The sequence below is a fragment of the Corvus hawaiiensis genome, chromosome Z, assembly GCF_020740725.1.
Source record: "Corvus hawaiiensis isolate bCorHaw1 chromosome Z, bCorHaw1.pri.cur, whole genome shotgun sequence".
NCBI classification, from domain to species: domain Eukaryota; kingdom Metazoa; phylum Chordata; class Aves; order Passeriformes; family Corvidae; genus Corvus; species Corvus hawaiiensis.
In genome coordinates this window covers 9,241,847-9,264,433 of record NC_063255.1, presented here as the reverse complement: position 1 = coordinate 9,264,433, position 22,587 = coordinate 9,241,847, and the positions used below count along the sequence as shown (strand labels likewise).

At 37.7% G+C, this 22,587-nt stretch overlaps 1 protein-coding gene across 2 annotated transcripts in view; it reads left to right on the top strand.

The window, feature by feature from the left end:
- Positions 1-22,033, top strand: part of PARP8 (poly(ADP-ribose) polymerase family member 8) — a 134,570-nt gene extending 112,537 nt beyond the window's left edge. For both annotated transcript variants that reach the window (XM_048291388.1, XM_048291387.1), the window contains 10 exons: positions 1,324-1,389; positions 2,702-2,769; positions 3,071-3,119; positions 3,835-3,947; positions 4,122-4,194; positions 5,121-5,190; positions 7,188-7,264; positions 8,202-8,271; positions 11,684-11,768; positions 12,378-22,033. In XM_048291388.1, coding sequence (XP_048147345.1) covers positions 1,324-1,389; positions 2,702-2,769; positions 3,071-3,119; positions 3,835-3,947; positions 4,122-4,194; positions 5,121-5,190; positions 7,188-7,264; positions 8,202-8,271; positions 11,684-11,768; positions 12,378-12,480 — 774 coding nt within the window. In that variant the 3' untranslated portion in view covers positions 12,481-22,033. The remainder of the gene's footprint in view (positions 1-1,323; positions 1,390-2,701; positions 2,770-3,070; positions 3,120-3,834; positions 3,948-4,121; positions 4,195-5,120; positions 5,191-7,187; positions 7,265-8,201; positions 8,272-11,683; positions 11,769-12,377) is intronic.
- The last annotated feature ends 554 nt before the right edge of the window (positions 22,034-22,587 follow it).

Sequence of the window (22,587 nt, the reverse complement as noted above, 5' to 3'; positions counted from 1 at the left end):
GCAGAGGGAGCAGTTGGATATTATTTGTTGCTGGTTTTCTTATCTCATTGCTGTTTCCAGCTGATTGTTCTTACCTCAACCCTTGATCTTTACCTTTGTGCCCCCCAATTCTCTTCTCTGTCCCAGCAGGGGGAAAGGGGAAGGAGGAGGGGGAAGGGGAAGTGGAGAGTGAGCAGTGCTTGGTTTCAATGGGAACACTAAATTGGAGAATACCATCCCTAAACCATGGCAAAACTGTAGGTTATGTTAAAGCCAAGAAACTTTTCTAAGGGACAAATTCTAGATGCAAAATTTTATATTCTAAGTGTCTTTCACTCATTGCGCACGTTGGATGCAAAAGGAAAGCTGGCCTTTGAGAGATACAGGTCATGTTAGCCAGGGGATTTCCAGTCCATCTTTTCATTCTCAGAAGTGTCATTGCCGTCATCTCATTTACTCACTGCAAGCAGTCATTTCCTTATATGTAATTTTACCAGATGTTGATAGTTGAGTTTTGTACAAGCATCAATTTTGAAGTAAAGAACTGTGCTTGCATTGCCTGCTCCTTGGGCTCCCAATGCTGCCTTTCAGGAAAGCCCTCAAGCTGTGAATATTCCATCTCCTTTAAGCCATTTCCCCATGGCATAGATGAGAACTTGGCATGTCTTGCACTGGGATGCACTTCACTCTTTCTGAACAAAGACCAGCTAGCCAGGAGTTCTTTCTTAGGAGAGGCTGAGGTGTTCCGTAGTGTGTTGGCAAGACCTAAAGATGGGGAAAAGCGGAGCTCCTGGGGGTGACACGTCATGTGGAGTGGATGAAGCACAGACTGTTAAGCCTGTTCACTCAGGACAGGTGGACCTGTCTGGTAGTGGTTCCCGAGCAGTAGGTCAGCAAAGATCAGGGTCAGGCAGAGGGACCACTGAAGCACCTATGAAGTTTTATAGAGCTGTTAGCAAAGGAAACACATCTGTTTATACTCATTTCATTTAAAATCTATTTGGGGCACTGCATTATTTATCCCAAGAGCATGTTGTCCAGATAACTGTGTTTAGTTACAAATGTTTGTTTAAAAATGAGCTGATTTTTGGAGTGTTTTGGAGATCCCAGTGAAAGTCAAAGAAAAAAGATCATAACAGGATTTTTTCAAGGAATTTTCCTGGACAATGAATGAGAGTTGGTGTACAAGGTGGAAGAAAGCTGATGGTTGGAAATGTTTGAAAGAATTGATTTGCCCAACATTCTTTGTAGCTTTGGTTTTATACACACTCAAAGAATACAGTTTTTTGTGGAGCCAAAGACTAACATTCTTTGAACTTACTTGTGTGTTTTGCGTTACATCAGAAGAAGAACTATGACCGAGTCATGAAAGCATTGGACAGTATCACTTCCATCAGAGAGATGACACAGGTGAATTTAAAAGTACTTACCTAATTTAATCACTGTTTCTACAACTTGAAAGCTGTTTATATTGCCTGCCTGTGACAGGTTGGGAAGTCAATAGTCAATAGTATCATCTCTTTCCTATATAACTCTAATAATATTAAAATGTTTATTCAAAATAACAAACCTAGAGTAGCCATAATGGCAGTTAAATAAAAGTCATGAAGTAGAACTCAGATATTTTGAAGTTTAAATAAGAGATAATAACAGCAGAATGAGCCATTGTAATGAGGTAATCACCAACTGCTGTATTTCTGGAAATACCAAAGCCAAAGACCTTTACTTCCAGAGCAGAAGAAATTGATTTTGTGTCTGTGTTCTGAATGATATTCAGAATGACATGATATTTATTTCTATTATAGCAAAACTCTCAATCAACTAAGTATAGATGGGGACTTGGAAGGTTGGGTCTCTTGGATTTAATCTCATATTATTTGTCATGGCATATCTGATGGTCATATTTCTGGTTACTGTTACACTCCTTTCCCAAAAAAACCACCTGGTTATAATTGGTTGTTTAAATCTGTTCCATATATCTTGCTTTTCCAAGTGCAATATAAATGTATCCTCTCAACAGTTTTCAGTTCTTGTTCTGTGTGTATTCACAAAATACTTTGGGATTCTTGAATGAAGAATGTATGGAGAGGAATAAAATAAATTGAAAACTAAAATTCACATTTTTTTGTTAATTTGTATAACATCTTATAAAAATTGAAAAAATTGGGCGTTTCTGTGATTTCTTATCATGTCTTTTAAAAATAAAAAGTAATTACTATTTTGGGTTTTTTAAATGTTAAAATAATTCTTGGACTAGTAAGTTTTTTAAAGGGGTGCTTCACACTGTGATTGGAATCAGGACAGGTTTTCAAAGAAATTATAATATGACATGGTATTTATACCTTGAAACTGTTAAAAATACCAAAGTGGATTATTTTGGGTTTCTTTGTGAGACTTTAATTTTGTGAAGTTCCAGTCCAATTTCTTAATCAAGAGCCAAACAAAAATGGTTGTCTTCTTCTGTTCTCCCTGAGATCACCAATGTTTGCTATAATATAGTCATTTTGATGCTAATTATATGCTTATTATTTTACTCCAGGGAAAATTGTTGCTATATTAATTCTTTTTGTCAAAAGACATTTATAACTCTACTATGTCGTATATCAGTAAAACTGTGATTTAAACCTACTAATGAGTCCCATGAATTAATTTTAATAGATGAAATCATGGGCAATGTAAGATAAAAATTCAACCTATAAATAACATAATTACTCTTTTCTAGGCACCCTACTTGGAAATAAAGAAGCAGATGGATAAACAAGACCCTCTTGCACATCCTCTTCTACAATGGTATAAAGATTCGAGATAATAATTATTAAAGTACCATTTGTAATGAATAATCACTTGACCAGTGTAATTTGGTGTAAGGTCACCCTAATAATTAATGTTGATATTTTCAACTGCAGCTGTTCTGGACTGTTTCTGGACCTTATCTGGGTCCTCTGATCTCATTTTCTAATTAAGGTTGTGCCTACTTCCATCTGATACGTTTAAAGGCCTGCAGCGGGGTGCTTTGTGGTAGACATTCATAACACATTTTTAAGAAGTTCAGTTTGGTTACCGTGTCTAATACGTCTGTTTCTTGTTTTAGGGTTATTTCTAGTAATAGATCACATATTGTGAAGCTACCAGTGAATAGGGTAAGTGTCTGTGGGTTCTCTATTATTTTCTGATGTTTTATGGCTTATATTAGCATTTTAGGTGGGAGTTTACTAGCAAAACATAGATGTCTGCATTCAAACTGATTGTGTGGATTCTAATAGTCAAGAAAGTTTCAGGTCACAATTTTTAGAATCATGTGAATATCTAAAATAGGTCAAGGGAATAATGTTCATAAAAAGCCTATTTGATGTGAGTAGCTCAAATACAGGTGTCTACCTTGTAGTCATCTGAGATTAGGTGAGAAGTACATCACGTTTTGTTACCGTATAGAATATTAGATACAGAATTGTACAGAAAGCAGTGCACACAAACACGATGTACGAGGAGATCCACTTATAAGTAATCCTGATTAAGGGTGTAGTAATCTGCAGCCTTACAAATAACCTTAATTCAAAGCCAGCTCTGATCAGAATACCATGATGAAATTGTTCAGTTTAATTATTAGAGCCATTTATAAACTGAAATCTATTTTCAAAAATTTCCATATGTTTCGTAAACTGAAAAACATTTTACTATTTGATTTCAGCTGGAAACTGTGGAAGTGAGACCAGTTTCAACTTAGTTCATGTCATATTTAGACGCAGTCATGTATTGTGTGGAAAAGCATGATATCCTTAAGGATTTCCATCAGGGAAATACAATACTTTCATATTAATCAACTTCTCTTCACATGTGCACTCTTACATTTTCCAGCAACTGAAGTTTATGCACACTCCCCACCAGTTCCTTCTTCTCAGCAGTCCACCAGCCAAAGAATCCAATTTCCGAGCTGCTAAAAATCTCTACGGGAGTACCTTTGCATTTCAGTGAGTACATATATTCATAATAACCAAAGGTTATTGAAATGCCATGCTATTTTTTGGTTCTGGCATTTGAGGTTTGCAGCTGTGAAGCTGTGAGTCTACTGTTTTAAAGGATTTCTGGTGTCATTTTGCATTTTACACTGTGAATTTTACCGCTTTCTTTTTTATTTTGTTCAGTGGTTCACACATTGAAAATTGGCATTCCATCCTGAGGAACGGCTTAGTTGTTGCTTCCAATACGAGGCTGCAGGTAAATAAACAAAACAGACTTTAGCTTACCCTGTACATGCTTGATTACGTACTAGCTTCGGCAAGTTTTCAAGGGGTTTCATATGGTAGCCATATAGGTGGAAAAATGGATGATTTCAAATACCACCTTGTTTCCTGTAAAAAGTACTTTTCTGATGCAAATAAGATGAAGTAATATGTCTGCTAAAACGTCTAGAAAATCCCTTTGCTGGAATCAGTGTCTCAGTTCTACATTGCAGAGCAGCACCTCCAGGAGGCTTTGCTCGGTGCTGCTTAAAAGTGGTCAGAAGTGCAAGTTAGAGCGGCCTGAAGTGTCTCCGTGTCAAAGGATCCAGAAACATACTAGATTTACAGGAACGGGGTTTGCAGCACTTTCTCTGCTCCTCTGGTTTCTTTGGGAATGGAAGCATGAGTACGCTGGCCACAAGGGATTTATCGCAAACTTCTCAGACTGAACCATCAGGAGACCACTATTGCAGAGCAAAGTAGGCACTACAGAGTGACTGGGGAGCTCTAATGCAGAGTGTTTTAACACTGTGGTTTTGACAGCTCTCCCCAGAGCTGAGTCCATGTACCTTGAAAGAGGATCCCAGGGTGTATTTGGTCACATACAGAAGCACTCTTTGTAGGCATCCTCCATAGGAATATTAGAGTTAAAAATGGAAATCACAATTTTATATATAAACCTTAAGTAAAATTCTGTTTGGGAATCTAGACATAGTTTCCAGGACATATATGCATATATTTTAGTTTTATAACTAAAATGTGGGCATGATTTTTTAAAAGACTTCTTTGAATACTGTTAATTACCGGGCAATAAATTAGTACAGTGGGCAGATTCTGTTCCTGTATTTCTGTTCCTGTAATTATTACCATTTTTTCCAGGTAACCAAATTAATGCTAAATAATCACTCTGCTCTTTTTCAGCTCCATGGTGCAATGTTTGGAAGTGGAATCTACCTTAGTCCATTGTCAAGCATATCATTTGGTTACTCAGGTGATACTTATAAATCACTCTAAAGTTGGAGAAATATAGGGGTGTATCTCACTCTACTGCTTTTCTTACTGTTTAAAACACTGTATTCAGTTTTATTTTTGTCAACTGTGATTTAATTTATTCAAAAAAGAGAAAATATTTTTTTAATATAAATAATAAATTAGAAAACTCCCTTTTTACATACTGTCCATATTGTTGAAGGTGCTTAGAATTCTTATACTTCTTTTTTGAAGTAAATGTTAGCTAATAGTGAATGCTATGTGTAGTAGAGCAGGTCTTGATGATTCAGCTGAAATCCAACTTTGTGATTTTTGTCAATACCTGCCTAAGTCCATCTAACTTCACCTATGAATTCATGGTCTTTTATGACCTGATCTGAAAAAACAAGTATTCATCAACAGACATGTTCAACCCTGTATATTTAAGAGTATTCCCAAATATCACCATGTCAGGATTACATAGAAAGTGCAGTTCAGTGTGTTTATTTTAGCCTGAGGACAAGAAAGAACATAATTTCTCCCACTAGTGAATCCTAAAGTGAGTTGTGCAGAGTTTTCCATATAGGAATTAAATCATAAGCAGAAGCATAATAAAAATGAGACACATAAATGTGTATATTGAGAAATTAAAGGGATTTTAAAATATGGTGACTTTCTCCTTTAGGTATGTGGTATTTACTACTTCCTCACATATGAAAGTGCAGGTATATAGTTTAATTTGTGTTTGTGTGCATGTAGATGATGCTGAGAGTTTTAGTTACGCTTTCTGGTACTCAGTGTTTCTAGGTCATGGTTTAGGAGCTCAGCCTTTTGAGTTACTATTTGCGGAACTTCAACATAATTATCTCTAGATGCACTTTTAGCTTTTCAGAGATTACATGAGTATGAAAGCTCCTTAGGACTCACTAAAAGTGCTGTTTGAAGTATCATTATGTAACAAATTGGCTGTCTTTTTGGACAGTATTGCTTTGTCAACTTCAATGTGTTACTGCTCCTCTCTCTGCCTGTCTTGGCCCCTTCCATCCTGTCTCCTCCAGAAAGGAGACTTGTGTTCCACTGAAATGGGTAATCCTTGATGCCATTAAAAACCATGGAAGAGTCCTACACATCCTGTTCCTTCAAAGAGTTAGACTTCCCCATAATTCAGTCTGTATTTGCAAAGTGCCAAGAAATGGAAGTGTTCAAGGTCAGGTTAGATGGGGCTTAGAGCAACCAGGTCTAGCAGAAGGTGTCTTTAGCCATGGCAGTGGGATTCGAACGAGATGATCTTTAAGGTCCCTTCCAACCCAAACCATTTCATGATTCTATGAAATACAGGATGCTGGAAATGCAAGGAAGCCCATAGTATCATACAACACAGGAATTTTATATAAACCAACATGAGGGATATGAATGAGATCTAGGGCACAAACGTAGATGTTTCAATTTCTCAGCTGGAAACTGGATCAAATGTGACTGACAAATAATTTAATATTTTTCATGTAGATAAAGGGATCAAACCAAGGTATATTTTAAAACTTAAATTGCCTACTCATAAAAATTAATTAGACTTTTAATAAAATTCCATAAAGTCCCTAAGATGAATATCCAAAGTTCTTTCTCTTGTGATTTTTGCTGTCCCACCCACAGTAAATCAGACTTCTACTTCAGTGTGAGTAGGGTCAAGTAGACTCAGGACATGCTGACCTACAACCCAGTTAAGCCACTACATAAGAACATTCCTGATCTGAATGCAGTGGCATTTAAGCTCAGGTTTATCTGCTTTTGCACCTACTTAATGCTAACTTGACTTTGCTAACGTCTTTGCAATATGTGCAGAGGTACCTGTAATTTACAGGATTTTATATTGTGATACTCTGTGACAGAGTTAACTAGCTTTTTGAGTGCCATGCAAAGGACTGTGATTCCCACTGTGCTGCCTCTTCCGTTCTCGTACTTAACTCTGCTTTTTATGATATTTATAGGCCAGGGTATCTTACATTATTTTAATATTCCTAGGGATGAACAAGAAGCAGCAGAAGGTGTCAGCTAAAGATGAACCAGCTTCAGGCAGTAAGGGCAGTAATACATCACAGGTATGGTACATCAACCATCTCTGGAAGATTTGTGGGTTTTATTAGTGGGAACTTAGTAGCTGAAAAAGAGGTAATATTATTCCCTTTGTGCAAGTTACCAGTTTTATTGCACTGAATGAAATCAACAACTTCAGAGACTGCAAATATTAAATACAGCCCAACTACTTTAGTAAAAATTTATGGGGCATATTGCAGATCTTGTGCTGTTCTTTTCCAAGTAGAAGAATTTAGGAAGAGAATGAAAATGAAATACAGGTTGCGTTATGACCTTTAGCAAGCCCTTGCCTTCTGAGTTTTAGACTTCTAGAAAAATGATGCAAAATAAATTGACAGTGGTTATTCCTGGGAAATGAGCAGCATTTAATTGACAGCAAGTTATTTTTTATTTTTCATGATATTCATGAACCATTAAAATTCTGCTATATCTAAAGCAAGCACGCAGCATCTATGCATAGGGCTAAATTTCAAGAAAGAAATCTTAGCATCTGTCTCCATGATTAACACATAGAAAATTACAGAATAATCTGGCTTTGAAGATAGATTGGCGTATCCCAGCAGAAGTTCTCAGAAGTAGGAAGGCCAATAAAATATCAGGATAGTGACCAAGGAATTGGTGACTAAATTCACCTTTCTTTTCTTTTTTTTTTTTCGATACCAATTTTTTTATTGATAACACTGATATTTCTGATCACATTTTTGATTCTGTAATAATTAGGAATTTTAGATACTATTTTTTGAAGGCGTTCAAATCCATCCTATAATAATAATATAAATGGGGTTTTTTTATAAATTCTGTTACATTTAGAAATAAGAGACAGACTGCCTCTATCTTTGTTCATTAATAAGCCACTGAAAGTAGCAGCTATTGCCTTTGTTGCTTTTTCACTCAGTTTGTTTTACTGCACTAATTCTGTTTTCTCACATTTTTACATCTCAGTCACAGAAGAAAGGACAGCAGTCACAATTCTTGCAAAGCCGTAACTTAAAATGCATAGCCTTATGTGAAGGTAAGCTGAAAGCCCTTGTGGAACTGTTTTAGTCATGGCCACAGGGTGCGCAAATTACAGGGTGCAAATCAGTGAGACCTTTAGTTGGTTGTTTAGGCAAGAAACTACTGGCAGGTGTAGGAGTACCTGCTCAACAGCTGACTTTTTTACTTCAGTAAGAACATTTCCCCTCTTTGAACAAAACCTGTAGCACATGCTGAATTTTCATGGAATGTCATATACACATAGTGACTGTTCATCTGATCTGTGTTTCAAATGTGATCATATTCCTAAGCCATCAGGAAAACCCAGGTCATGTCCTTTATTTGAAGCACTGACTTCTTTCAAGCTCTTGCAAAATGCTTTAAACACATAAAGGTCAGAAAAAAACACCTTTCATATAGAATTTCCAAATAATCTTTTACTGTTCAGACAAACATACTGATCATCTGGCAACCAGTATGTTCTTTTTGTTTCCTTCAGAAATTTTGGGAAGTTAAAATCTAATGCTTGAGTACAGTCATTCTTGAAAGAATTGGCTGTTCTTTTAATAACTAGTGAAACCTCAGCAGGTTTTGAGAACAAATTGTGACATTTGAATAAGAATTGCACCGGTAGTTAGGAACTAGTCTTGGAAATTATATTAAACTCAATTTGCCCTTCATTTGGAGCATTTGTTTGTTTTAAAGAGTGAAAATTAAGACAGAAGGTGGAAAATGTGTTATTTCAAAATAGAAGCTTTCAGCTGTACATGGTTAAGGATCTGTCAGTCAACATGAAAATGCAATTTGAACTGTACAGAAAAATAGAAATTTAGTTCTAAAACTTCCATAAGGAACTAAATCAATTACTTGGTCTTTAATGCCTGAATTTTTAAATGTAAATTATGTCTTTCACAAGGACTTTTTCATACATGTTGTTGCTTTCTTTGTACTTACTAATGGATTACCAGTTTTATATGGGTGAATTTTAAATATTTGGTAAATGCATTTTGTGGCTTTCATATTCATTTCTCTGTGTAGAGAAGGTCGTCTAGGGGAGGTGGTTAATAAAGATTTTATGTAAAATTAATTACAAAAAATGTTTGTTAAAAATTTCAATTCATGGAACAAATGGTATCAAAATTGAATATGCATGCAGTTATGTTAGTGTTAGGATAAGATAAACCTGGCTATTTCAGTTTTAAGGGACCTACAACTGTCACCTAAGTCCAATCCTGACCTATTCAGGGCTGCCCAAACGTTAAGGCATGTTATTAAGGGTATTGTTTAAATGTCCTTTAAACACTGATAGGTTGGGTGCACCAACCCCTCTGTAGGAAGTCTATTCCAGGGTTTGACCACTTGTTATGGTTCAACCCCAGCCAGCAGCCAAGCCCCACGCAGCCACTCCCTCACTCCCCCCCAGCAGGACTGGGGAGAGAATCGAAAGGGTAAAAGCCAGAAAGCTCATGGGTTGAAATAAAGACAGTTCAATAGGCAAAGCAAAAGCAAACAAAGAAATTAATTCACTGCTTCCCATGGGCAGGCAGGTGTTCAGCTATCTCCGGGAGAGCAGGGCCCCATCACGTGTAGAGGTTACTTGGGAAGACAAAACACCATCACTCCAAATGTATCCCCTTTCCTCCTTCTTTCCCCCACTTTATGTGCTGAGCATGATGTCACATGGTCTGGAATGTCCCTTTGATCAGTTGGGGTCACCTGTCCCACCTGTGTCTCCTCCCAACCTCCCATGAATCCCCAACTTCCTTGGAGTGTGGCAGTACAAGAATCAGAAAAGGCCTTGGCTCTGTGTGAGCCCTGCTCAGCAATAACAAAAACATCTCTGTATTATCAACACTGTTCAGCACAAATCCAAAAACTGACCCATACCAGCTACTTGGAGGAAAGTAAACTCTACCCCAGTCTAACCCAGCACACTACCCTCTCAGTAAAGAAATGTTTCGTAATGTCCAGTCTAAACATCCTCCAGCACAGCTTTGAATCAATCATTCCCTCACATCCTGTAACTGCATACCAGGGAGAGGTGCTCAGCACCTCCCTGTGCCCTTCCCCTCCTCAGGAAGCTGCAGAGAGCAGCAAGGTCACCCCTCACTATTTTTCTCCAAACTAGACAAGCCCAGATCCCACCACCACTCTCGAGGACATGTTTTCCGGCCTTCCCACCAGCTTTGTTTCCCTCCTCAGGATGTGCTGAAGGACCTTCCCATCCTTCTCCACCTGCAGAGCCCAGCAGGGCCCACGCTGAGGCTGCCCCAGGGCTGAGCCCAGCAGGACCATCCCCTCTCTGTGCCGGCTGTGCCGTGCTCGGTGCTCTGGGAGGGGGTTTGCCCTCAGGGCTGCCAGGGCACTGCTGACCCACACCGAGCCCAGCACCAGCCAGCCCCACATCCCCCTCTGCAGCTGTCCAGCCACTCCTCTGCCACTTCATGCCTGTGCCTGCTGTTACTCCATCCCAGGTGCAGAATCCAGCATTTGGACTTGTCAAATTTCATCCCATTAATGATTGTTCAATCCAATCTGCAAGGCCTCTTGTCCCTCCAGAGATTCAACAACACCTCCGAGTTTGGCAGCAGCACGCTTGGTAACTGTGTATTCACCTGCTGCATCCAGATGGTGGATAAATCCACAGAACAGAACTGGGCCTGGAATGAAGCCCTGAGGAGCACCACTGGTGTGACCAACCAGATGTAGCCCCATTCACTACAACCCTTGGGCTCAGTCCCTCAGCCAGTTCTTCACCCACCACACCACGAACCTGCTCGTCCCACAGCTGGACAACTTACACAGAAGGATGCTCTTTAAATGCATTTAGATAGCTTCAAGTGCAGATTGATAGTATAGCTTCTAGGTAGCAATAAAAAGCTTTCTTTCCTGTGTTCTCATTCTGCTGGTGAACAGCCTATCATCAAATACATGGAGCAAGTTTCAGCAAGCTTTTTGAACCTCTTGAGTCATAATTGCTATGGTTACTTGTTTTAAATATTTGGTAGTATTGCACATCCCAAATTCGCCATATAGCAGTTTCAGTCTTTGTCTTAAACACTTTTTCTTGGTTTTGGATCAGCCATCATCAAACACAAATATCTATTCCAAATGCTGATTAGATGTCTCAGATCCTCCTTAACAGCCCTATGGCTTTTTAAATTCAGTTTTTAATAAATGCATTTTTTAAGTTTTCATTCCATTTAACGACTTGCTCCCATACATCAAGCATCTGTGTTTTTGGAAAAGTATATTTTGGAAACAAGAATCAAGTTTATCTTCCTGTTTGTACTAGCAGCCAACTCAAAATCTGCATCGCACCAGAGACATGTAGGGGAAAGCTGCACATTCCCAAAAGCCTATTTAAAATGTATAAAACCCAAAATCTTTTAGAGCAGTGTTTTCCAGGTGTGTTTTCATCACTGTGAAATTTATTCTTTCTCTGATAGTGATAACCTCACCTGATCTGCACAAACATGGGGAGATATGGGTAGTTCCCAACACGGATCACGTGTGTACAAGATTTTTCTTTGTGTGAGTACAAAGCTTCTCTTAACATTCAGCTTCATACTAGACCTTTTTCTCATGTTCCCTCCAATAGTTGTATTAAAGTAGATAAAAGACATTTCTTCCTAATTCTGTTAAGACTTGCTTCATTTTTTATCTCTCACTGTGCTTACTTGTGCTAGAAATGTATGGATAAGCTAGTGACAAAGGGTTAGTTGATGTCTTGTTCTAGTATAAATGAACAGAGAGTTAATGATTTTTCCTATTCAGTGGCATTACTTCATGTTATATTAAGTCTATCCATGTATTGTGAAACATAATTTCTGTTTGGCTGTGTGTATTTAAGCTGAGGAATTCATTAAAGGCTTCCTGTCTGTGCTGTGAGCATTTCCCCCTTTCACCTAACGCTTGTCCCCTTGGGGTCCTAGTGGGTTATTCAGCCTCAGGGTTTCAGCCTTACCACCTCCCACTCTCCAGAGTTCAGGATCTGCATATAAAGATGAAGCACAGCAGAGCACTTCAATAGAACTGTGTTAACATATGGAATAAGCACTTAGAGAATGAGAGTTTTTGATGTTTTTATGTAGATTAGTAAAACACTAATATGATTTTATTTTCTGTACCCTTTTTTTTTAGTTATGAAGATGGTCAAGTGGGTGATACAAGTATAAATACACAGGAACCAAACATTCATAAAGAGATTCTTCGAGTCATTGGCAATCAAACTGCTACTGGTTAAAAGGACCACTCTTATTTAATTGATGTGAAGCCTTCCTCAGTCTCAAAGCTGGATTTTGAACTGAAGAAGATGCAAAAAACTAATTTATTATTATACTAGCAAATTAACCATTTGAATACTTACTGTTTTCTTACTTAGTATTTCGTATCTCATCAAAATACCTGAGATGGTATCAATTAGCAACTGTAGGGGTGCAAAGTCTATTATTATACTAAAACAGTTAATAATTAAACAGGCATTTGGGTTGCTCACAATAAACAGACATTAAAAAGGACTTTTGTGCTGATATTTTTATACTAAACTTCAATTGGAAGTTTTAGTACTGTATACTGGTATTTTAAATTTAGAATGACTGAATTACAAGTAAGAGAGAAGATTTTATAGCGGAGCACCTGTGTTATGCAGGATACTTTGCAATAAGTAAAATATTCTCGTATTAAAACACAATAAAATACTGTCTGGAACATGTAAAATTGAAGAGATTGGTTACCTGCAGCTATCTTTGATTCTTTTTATTTTACACAAATGCAGCTAGCATTTAGACTCAAAGGTGAAAATGACAATGCATTTTTTATTTACTGGTTGAAAAAAAGCAAAATGAATGTGATGGTGTATGTTCAGCTTTCTTTATCTTCTCTGGAAACACTGTCTTACCCATTAAGGAGCTCAGTTGCATTTTTAAATTGTACAAGCCTAGGAAACACCCTGGCAATCCTGAAGCTGTTAATTTCCTTTTTAGAATTTTGGTTTTTATATATTAGATTTTACAATTTCATTAAATCAACAAAGTTTTTTAATGTTTGCATCTTAACTTCAGTGAAACTGCTCTGTGATTAAATTTATTCACATTTTAAAGTATGTGCTGAGTTAAGGCATTTACATGGCTGAGTTGGTTGTTGATGCATCAGAAAATATATACAAATGCAAAATTCTGATTTTGTCTTGGTGAAATAGTTTTATTAATTAATTTCTAAGCGATAAGAAATCAATTTAAATATCTCTGTCTTCTAAATTTACAACTGTTTTTTCCAAGTGAGTAGGACGGCAACACAGATAGAGAAGGGTCCAGTCTCCAAGGCATAAAGAATACCCTGTGCCCTGATGAATGCCCTTGGCAGCCCTCATGGTAGCTGTCCTGAAGCATCAATCACACCCTTGAATATGGAGAGCAGTTCAACTTACCCATCTGTGCAACTACTACAAGCCACCTCAGAAAGCAAAAATAGATTGAAGCCTCTCTTATGTTACTTTCATAATAAAGATACTAAAGCACCAAATAATAGCACAACAGAGCACAGGTGTGTTTGTTTCTTTCAAACAGAACTGAAGCAGATACGCTGTAATGGGTGATTCCTTCTTTCTAGTTCAAGCTACACTCCTATATTACTTGCTGCAACTGAAGTGCCCTACAAATAAAATAGTCGTATTTGGCCTAGGAGCATATATCTGGGGATGTATTTTAGCATTCTAGACTTATTTGCTGGAGACTTTAGTTTTTCTGGGTTCATATCCAGACTTGTAAAGCCAATTCTGTTTGATTATCCCCATTTTGCTATTAGTTCTGTTGTTCTGTTGACTTGCACCTTCATTTGGTGGACCTCTAAATTGAGAATCACTACTCTGAATTTGTTGTATTTTGTGTTGTCTGTCTACGTAAGGACTGCCTTAGGTTGTGTGACTGCAAAAAGTCAACATAATTCAGAAGTGGAGCTGAGACCCTGGCATGACTATTTCCATATAATGGTCCTGCCATATGTGTCTGAATCACTGTGTTTTTGCCTAACAAAAGGAAACTGAGAAGCAAGTCCACAAAGATGTTCTATGATTACTTTCTGGGCTGATAGTCCACCACTCTGGGATGCCTCTTCCAAAAAGCTAGGAGAAAAGAGAGATGACATGAGTGAGCTGGAGAAGCCAAGTAAACAGTCATCTTCCCCGTCCCTTCAAGCTACAGCAGGGGCGCAAATTAAACTTTTGAAGGAAGGAATCTGAAATGTAGCTGATGAGTCGACCTGTGTTTGCATTGTGGGGTTGTGATACTGGTCATGCATGGTGCCATCATAAGTACAGTCCCAGGAAGGGGAAGGAAAAAATACATAACTGCCAAATTTTAAGACTGCTCAGAGGTTTTTTTTAAATGGATGAGCCACAGTGAGGGACAGTGTGGGGGAATGCAGGGCTCCAAGTTGTATGGAGGCCTTGCTATTACAAGGTGCCTGTCTCAGGGAGTGCTGAGATGACTGATTTAATGGGGGAGAAGGATAGTGGTCAAAAGTAAAAGGTAGAATGTGACAAGTACGAGGGTTATGAACCAGTGAAAGAGGGCAAAACGTTTCAGGAAGAAAGGTAGTTCAGAGGGGGCCACATGGCATTAGCAGCTCAGGTCCCACGTGGTGCATGGCAGGAAAAGGGACTGGCCAGAACCAAGCTGCAGCATGGGGATACACAGCCCGTGGCATTGTGGGGCAGCACCATGCCCAGGGCAACTGGGCCACCTGAAATGTGTCATTCTCTAGGGTACAGTGCAAAGACACAAGCCCAGTGTCACGCATAAACAGCAGCTGAACTAGAACAAAATTGTCTGACCAGAAACTCGGTCACTTTCTTTAGCCAGTATATTAATGAGAAACTTCTATAGCTTTGTGTTATTTGCAGGTGAATGTGAATCTTCAGAATATTTAACAAAGTATTCTCATTATTTTTAAAAGGTATGGGGAAGGAGGGATGTTCATTTGGCATCTGTTACTCAAAAATAAATAATCCTTATATAGCAAACTTAAAAGCTGAAACAAAGACTTTTATCACCAAGAGCTGGAATGAAAAAGCCTGAGGATGAGATTTTCTTTGAAGGATTTGTCCTGCGGGGTTTTATGCAAAGGTGGAAGTTGCATGTTGCCAAGTGCTTCCAAATGACGTACATTGACATGGATTCCAGGGGATGAAAAATAAAAACCGGGGTGATTTGGGCAAGACCCTGTGTTTTGCCCAAAGCCCTTGCATTTCCCTTCCTGTTACCATGCACGCATATGGGTGATAGAGCAATCATTGTAACTCCTGCTGTAAAGATGCAGGCTTTCCACAGATGGCTTTTAATCAAAGGAAGAAGAGCCCTGGGCTCTGCCATCTCTCTTGGTAGAAATTTCCATGAAGTCCTTGCTTTTGCCATACCCAGTATGCAGCAACCAAGGGAGTTCTTGGTAAATAACTTTCTAACTTCTTGCTGCACCCTGCAACAAAATGCAGGCCCTCCTCATGGTGAAAAGTTGTGACAGAAAAATTAGGTTAGTCCTTTAATGTTGCACCCTAATTATGAATTTCCATATTTCTGCTGAGTATCTTAAACATTGAGAAAGGAATTCAGAACGACGCTTTTAAATCTTTATTGAGATTCAGGCAAGTATTTAGCATTCAAGGGCTAAATGAAGCAATTTGAGGTACCTTTTTCTATGATATGAATCAATATGGCCCTGTTTTCTTCAAGAGTGGTCCACTGTTTTGATAACCTGAATCTTTGGCTTGCTATTACTTACCATAAAGTGGCCAGGTTGTGTAATATTTTGGTTAATGTTTTACAGGAACTAGTCAATGACACTGGAATTTTATAGGCTTAAATTTTTCCTCTACAGCCCTTGAAAAACTCTTAATGATGCTGAATGATTTTAACATAATAGCTGTTGGTACTAAAAATGTGTCTGATGAATTATGCTAAGATTATACATTTGTTAATACAAATATGAAGTCACTCGAAATGAGGACTTTGTGCAAAGATCAGTTATACTTTGCTTATAAATCACTTACGACTGTGGAAACAATTAGCATAATTCCAACAAGGATGAATACAAAGTAGTAAAAAAAAAAAAGCTGAAAAGGGACAACTGAATTAAGAGATTCCTGGTTTGAAAGGAAACATTAAAAAAACCCTAAACCCTAAGCAAATGCAAAAGTAATATCTAGTTAATCAAGAATTATATTGATTTAGATAGATTTTTCTCTTGGCTTTGGGGAATGAAAGTGAGATACAAAGAATATGAGCCATGACTCACCACGTGCAGCCTCTGCTGGCAGCGCTGCTGCAGCTGGAATGGCCCTGGCCACCCATTCTCTTCTCTCCTGTGGCACACAGCATCCTGTGGTGTTTTATTTGCAAAATTGAGGTGTTAATGTGTCTGTGCAATTTCTTCATTATGAACACCACCTCGAGGTGAGGGATGAGCCGGTTGACTAAACTGAGCAAGCTCTGCTGTTCATAGAGCAGCAGATTCTGCTGCTGATTATGATTCTGTGAAGCACTGGAAGTTTTTCAGGAAGGATCTTGAATCCAGTCAGAAGAATTTATTCCTTAAATAAATTCCACTCAGGAGCGGAGGGACATGTGCTTCAGAAGGGGATAAATAAAAGGGGATAAATAAAAGGGGATAAATAAAAATGGGAACATTTGCTCCAAGCAGAGCGTCATTCTGTGTGCACCGTGTTGTGTGAACTGCACAAGGATGTCGCCAGGAGTTTGAATTTCCCGATCTGTGTTTGGAAACTGGTCTGAAAGCACTGACCTCCTCTGTCTGTCCTGGCATGTCAGTGTTGTACTCCTGCTCACTGGCTGCAGCAGCAGCCACTGACAAGAGCTGAGGGAATAAGACAGCTTGAACTGCTGTTCCATAGCATTTTGATTGCATGCTCCTGCTAAGTTTCAGTCTGCCACAGAACAGCTACGATGTAAATTACTACCCATTACACTTTGCATTGGGTTTTTGTATATGTAATAGGCATAAGGCTTTTGTAAAGGGAAAAAAAAATAGTTTTTAGATGAACATATCTACTGTGTTGAAAACCTGTTGAAAAGACTGCATTAAACATTTATCAAAAAGTCAGTAAAAATAGTCCTTATACATAGACATTTAATTTCATGTTCTAAAAATAATTTTTGAACTTACCCAGTATATATTGTGTCTTTGAATTTTAACAAACAGCCACTCCTTTATGTAAACATAAAATATGCCAATGTTTCTTTTAACTCCTCAGCCTTTTTTTCTCCAAATAAATTTATTAAATTCTGTGCACAAAATCATACTGCAGCCTGCTATTTAGCCTATGGTGCCTTAGAGTTACTCAAATATTTAACAAAATGGAGATAATGTAAATACTGCCAGAAGATCACTAAGGCCAAATATTTTCTCTATTCACTTTTTACTGCACTTGCTTTCTATTGCTATTTAAGCCTCTTTTATTCAGCTTTGTAACAGCTATAGCATTGTAGCCAATGTAAATGTTTACCTTCAATAAATCAGAATTTGTTCAACAAGCACTGGGCATTTGGGCACTATTTTGAGAACTCTGTTAATACAGCCATCTAAGAATTAAACTGCTTCTGAAGCAGTTCCTTGAATTTTGCTAATCTCAATGACATCTAAAAGTTATGCCATGCTTTTACACATGTTCTTGAAGTAAAATTTTTTTGCAGTTATCTTTTTAAAAACACTTAGATGAACAATAAAAACAGCTTTTCTTGCTGTGTTTATCTGACTGGGTTACCCAACTATCATAAAAGCATTATTTTGCATGTACAGTATCATAAAATGTGTAAGGATGTCTCAAGATGCTTTTTATAATTGCTTTTAAAGAAGTCCTCTGTTTTTCTGTATAGCTGTTTTTGTCATGAAAACACAGCAAATATATGACAAACCATGTCATACTTTAATGCGGCTGTGTTTAAAGTATAAATACACATCTGCAACTCATAAAATATGCAGACATTTGTGGGACTGGTTATTAATTCAGTGAGTGTACTGTTTTTTTCACTGCCTGTGAGGTCATTTTAATTATATGGGTGAATGTAGCTTGCAACTTTTCAAAGTTTTACCTTTTATTTGTTAAATTTATTGATTTGTGATTGCAGATTTTGGGTTGAAAGAGTCAAAGTGGTACTTAATATTATTTTGACTGCTGTGAAGTGTATTACACAAATATGACTATCAGAGAGACAAAAAGATACGTTACTGCTACTCTAAATGATTGATAATTTGCCTTCAATTTAAGTGTACAGGCTGGGGCTTGAATTCTCTAATGGAAGAGATATTCCAAATTTTGGGGATCTTAAATTTGGAAGCAGTGACTTCCAAACTCACAAAAGAAGAGCTGAATCAGTGGGGAAATCCCAGACCTCTGTAGAATTAGTACCCAAAGAGAGCAGGAGGGACAGAATTTGTATTTGCTTTGGCTTAATTTACTTCATTTCCAAGTGGCTACATCCCAAGTTCACTCAATGTGCACTAATATTAAGTTTTCTGTTGAGAATGTCTTTGGTATATTGTATTCACCTGTTGAACAGTGCCATGTGGGACCCAAGAGATTAGTAATCCAGACAGTAATTGACAGCAGTAAAAAAATTACTGCAATGGACAAGAGCTACTTTCAAATGCACACACTGCATTTTTAACAGGAGGAAGAGCAGAAAATCTTCTAAGAAAATACCACCATGGCAAAAAGTACATACTGTTTTCATTAAGTCACGTTTGCACATTTGACCAGCTTTTTTTGGAATTAGTGTGCAATGCAGATTGGAGCAAATAATTTTGCACAAGGGTCACAGACTTGGTCCCCTCTAAGAGGGATTTGTCCTCCTGAAATGTTGTGGAGCAACTTAAATAGAGCTGCATTGAATGAAGCCAGTAGTAGCTGAGGGCCACAACTTTGCTATGCCCCAGCTCTCAGCACAGTGCAAACACTTTAAGAGAAGAAAACTTAGGGAATGAAACAAAGGGCTCAGTGCCTTGCAAAAGCCTAGTGTCAAAACAGGTGAAACAGGAACAGGATTTGGAAAAAAAATTAAATTGGCATTTTTATTAGAAAACATTGTAGGTCCCTCAGATTGATTTTCTTAAATGTTGCAAATATTTTCCATTCACAGTTAAGGGAGAGAAGTGTAATTCAACACACAGAAACTGAAACCTCTGAACAGGGCATAAGACCCTTTTAGCATCAGCACTGTTTGTAGCAAACCCATGTGCAAGGCGTCAGCTATTGGATTCCAGCCAGTTCCAGAAAACTGGCATTTTTTTGCAAGATGCTGAAGCTGTGGGAATTATACTAGCAGCAGGAACAGTGACTGCAGAAGCAAGAGCAGCACAAGTCTCCAGGGATCGTGTCTGGAAAAAAATACAGGAACTCCTGGCTTATGGTTTGCTCAACAAAAGCCAGAGCTTATCATCAGCAAAGCAATTCTAATTTGTAACTTAGAAAGCTTTCCATTGTTTGGGAGAAATGAGAAGAAAAAAAAATAACTAGTTCTCTTCAACCTGCTGTCCTGTAGCTGGTAGTTCAGTCTAGTAGCATGTCTGGGGCAGTGTTCCACTGTACTTGCATGTAGCAGTTTACTTACAGCAGTAGTTAGCAACTTTCCTACAGATCTCAGGCAGAATGAGGAACGTCTCAGCTGACAGTTCCTTGGAGCTGGTCTTCTATTTCATATACGTATTCCAATGGAGTCTGTACAGGTAAAATATTCCAGAAAGGGAATAGGTGGCTGATACTTTCCTTGCTGGTTTTCAAGTATGATCAGACTGTTCTCCCCATGTGAGCTGCTAAACAAAAAATTTTGCTGACTGTTTAAAAAAAACCTTCATCTCTCCTGATCCTTCCATCTCTCCTAGTCAAATAGCTTGGAGTTCGGGTGTATTTCTGTTCAGAACCATCTACCAAGGTTAATTCAGTATGAAGAAGTTCAAAGATGAGAGGAGTCAGAGGCTAAACTGATTGAAATAGGTATAAGTGCAATTTGAGTGCATATAGATGAAAATATGTAAGTATATATTTAAAATTTTGCATATATTTATAGGAACATAAGTTGAAACAGAACTTTTGACTCAAAACTAAGGATCATGATATCACTGTTTATAACACTTCTGACAAATGCAATGTATTACAGACTGCTCTAATGTGATAGGTTTTGGTAGATCTGACTTACTGACTTTTCGTCAATGGCATAAGAGGGTTTTAAATTTTTGCCTATGGAGAATTCAGTCACGCCTCCTCTGTATGTGTTATCACATAGCTGGCATGTTGTGCTTCATGTGATATTCCATGTGTGTGAAACTGTATTATTCCACTCTGTCTTTTAATTATCTTACGCAAACTTTGGTTTCATGCTTGCCGTGCTAATCAGTAGGACACGAATACCAAAAATCTCAAGATCTTTTAGCACCCATCTCACTTCAGATTCCTTCAGATACTTTATGCTTTGAAGAACTTAGCATCTTTTTTTGAGCTGCATCTCTCAACAGTACCAATAACATTTGGTCCATTTTATGCCGTGATTACAAAGGTCTTTGGGAGGTTGCTAAACAACTTGATAAACCTGAGAGGTGCCACTTCTGTCTCTCTGAGTGTTGATTTATCCTTTTTATCAAGATATATTTTTTTTTAAGTTTCCAGTGGTCTCTTCCACCACCAAAAAGTTACAAAAAAATTAAGGACTTGTTGGGGAGATGATAATTTTGCTGTTTGTTATGTTGTTCAATGACTTCATTTTCTGTATATCTGTGCTAATGTGACCTGAATTTCTGATCCATTGCAAATCTCTTTCCTATTACTGCTCACAGAGCTAGCCTTTAGAAGAGCATCAGATATGAGCATTAAAATACAATACTGAGTATATTTCAGTTAAAATGCAGCAGTGTGAAGCCATGAATAGTAAAAAAAAAGTATTGAAATTATAGTCCCAATATGAAAAGCATGTGTACAAACTATTAACTTGTACATGAGAACAAAAATGTGTGGCCAAATAGGTATGCCAAAAAGGATGCTGTTAAAAGCTAAAGAGTTTTATAAACACAATTTCCTGTCATAATTTTCTTTCATCTAAGCGAATTTGGCAGTGTAAGTTCAAAATACTCCCTACCTGTAGTTCTGGCTCTGTCTTTAAACAGGGTTCAGATTGAATTGCTGGTCTTTCCTTCACAGATTCTTCTTTTCCTGTGTTGTTATGAGGAAAGTTTACTGGATTCTTAATTACTTTGAAGAGTGTTATTGATCTCCTAAATTAATCTGTTTGTACAATTTCCGTAGATTGGTTTGAAATGTTTTTTTCATCAATAAGCTACCATAGGCATTTGCTTCCTTTCCATGGAGATTTTTTATGTTTGTAAACCTCAAGTCTTGAGTTTTTTTACTTGAACAAATCATTTCTTAAGGGGATTGAAAGACTTGATGGTGTGTGTGCATGAGATTTATTATGAAAATTTTTACTTTTGTCTTTGTAAATTGTGTCTCAGTGGCCTGGGCAGCAGATGCTTTGGTGTAGTGCAACAATTTATGAATTGGTCCCAATGAGGACTGATTTTGATTTTGGCTTTTAGGGTATCATTGACCCATTGGATAAAGCTAAAAATTCTGACAATTCTGATCAAATTCTGTTGTCTGTAAATTATGTTACCTTGTGTAAACTGTTCCTTTACATTATCTGGTCTGTGAATCTCTATTCATATATATTCCTGCCAACTCTACTATGCATGAATGCAAAGAAAGAAACAAAGGTACAATAAAGACGTGGTTCATGGTCCCTGCTGATTGGAAATTGTGTGTGGGTTCATGTAGGGTAAAAATTGTACAAGTGGTCGCTCTAGCAGTTTTGTGAGCTGAACAGTTGTCTTTCATGCCCGGCAATGTTCCTGCGCCTGTTCGCTTTGCTTGTATAGGCACAGCCATCCTGGTTAGATTTGGTCTGTTTGTTTATCTAGATCAAGATCCTTGCTCTGAAGTGACAAAGGTATTCCTTGGTGGAAGATTACATTTCTTAGGGCACTGTTGTTCTTGCTTTTCACTTCATACAGTTTCCTGTGGCGAAAGCAGATGCAAAATGGATGAAGGATACTATTATTTTGATTTGTAGAATTATTCTTACATCATGAGTAAGTACAAGTGATTCCACAGCATTCAGGCCTCTACATACACTTCAGCATCCACGACAATTAACTTAAATTTTCTCTGACTAGATACTTATATACACATGCATATATCCTCTTTAATTTTGATATTTTGATTGCTAAGTAGGTCTTTAAATACAAGAAAGTGGGCACCATTGTTTTATGTACACAGAGATTGTCTAGACTTGCT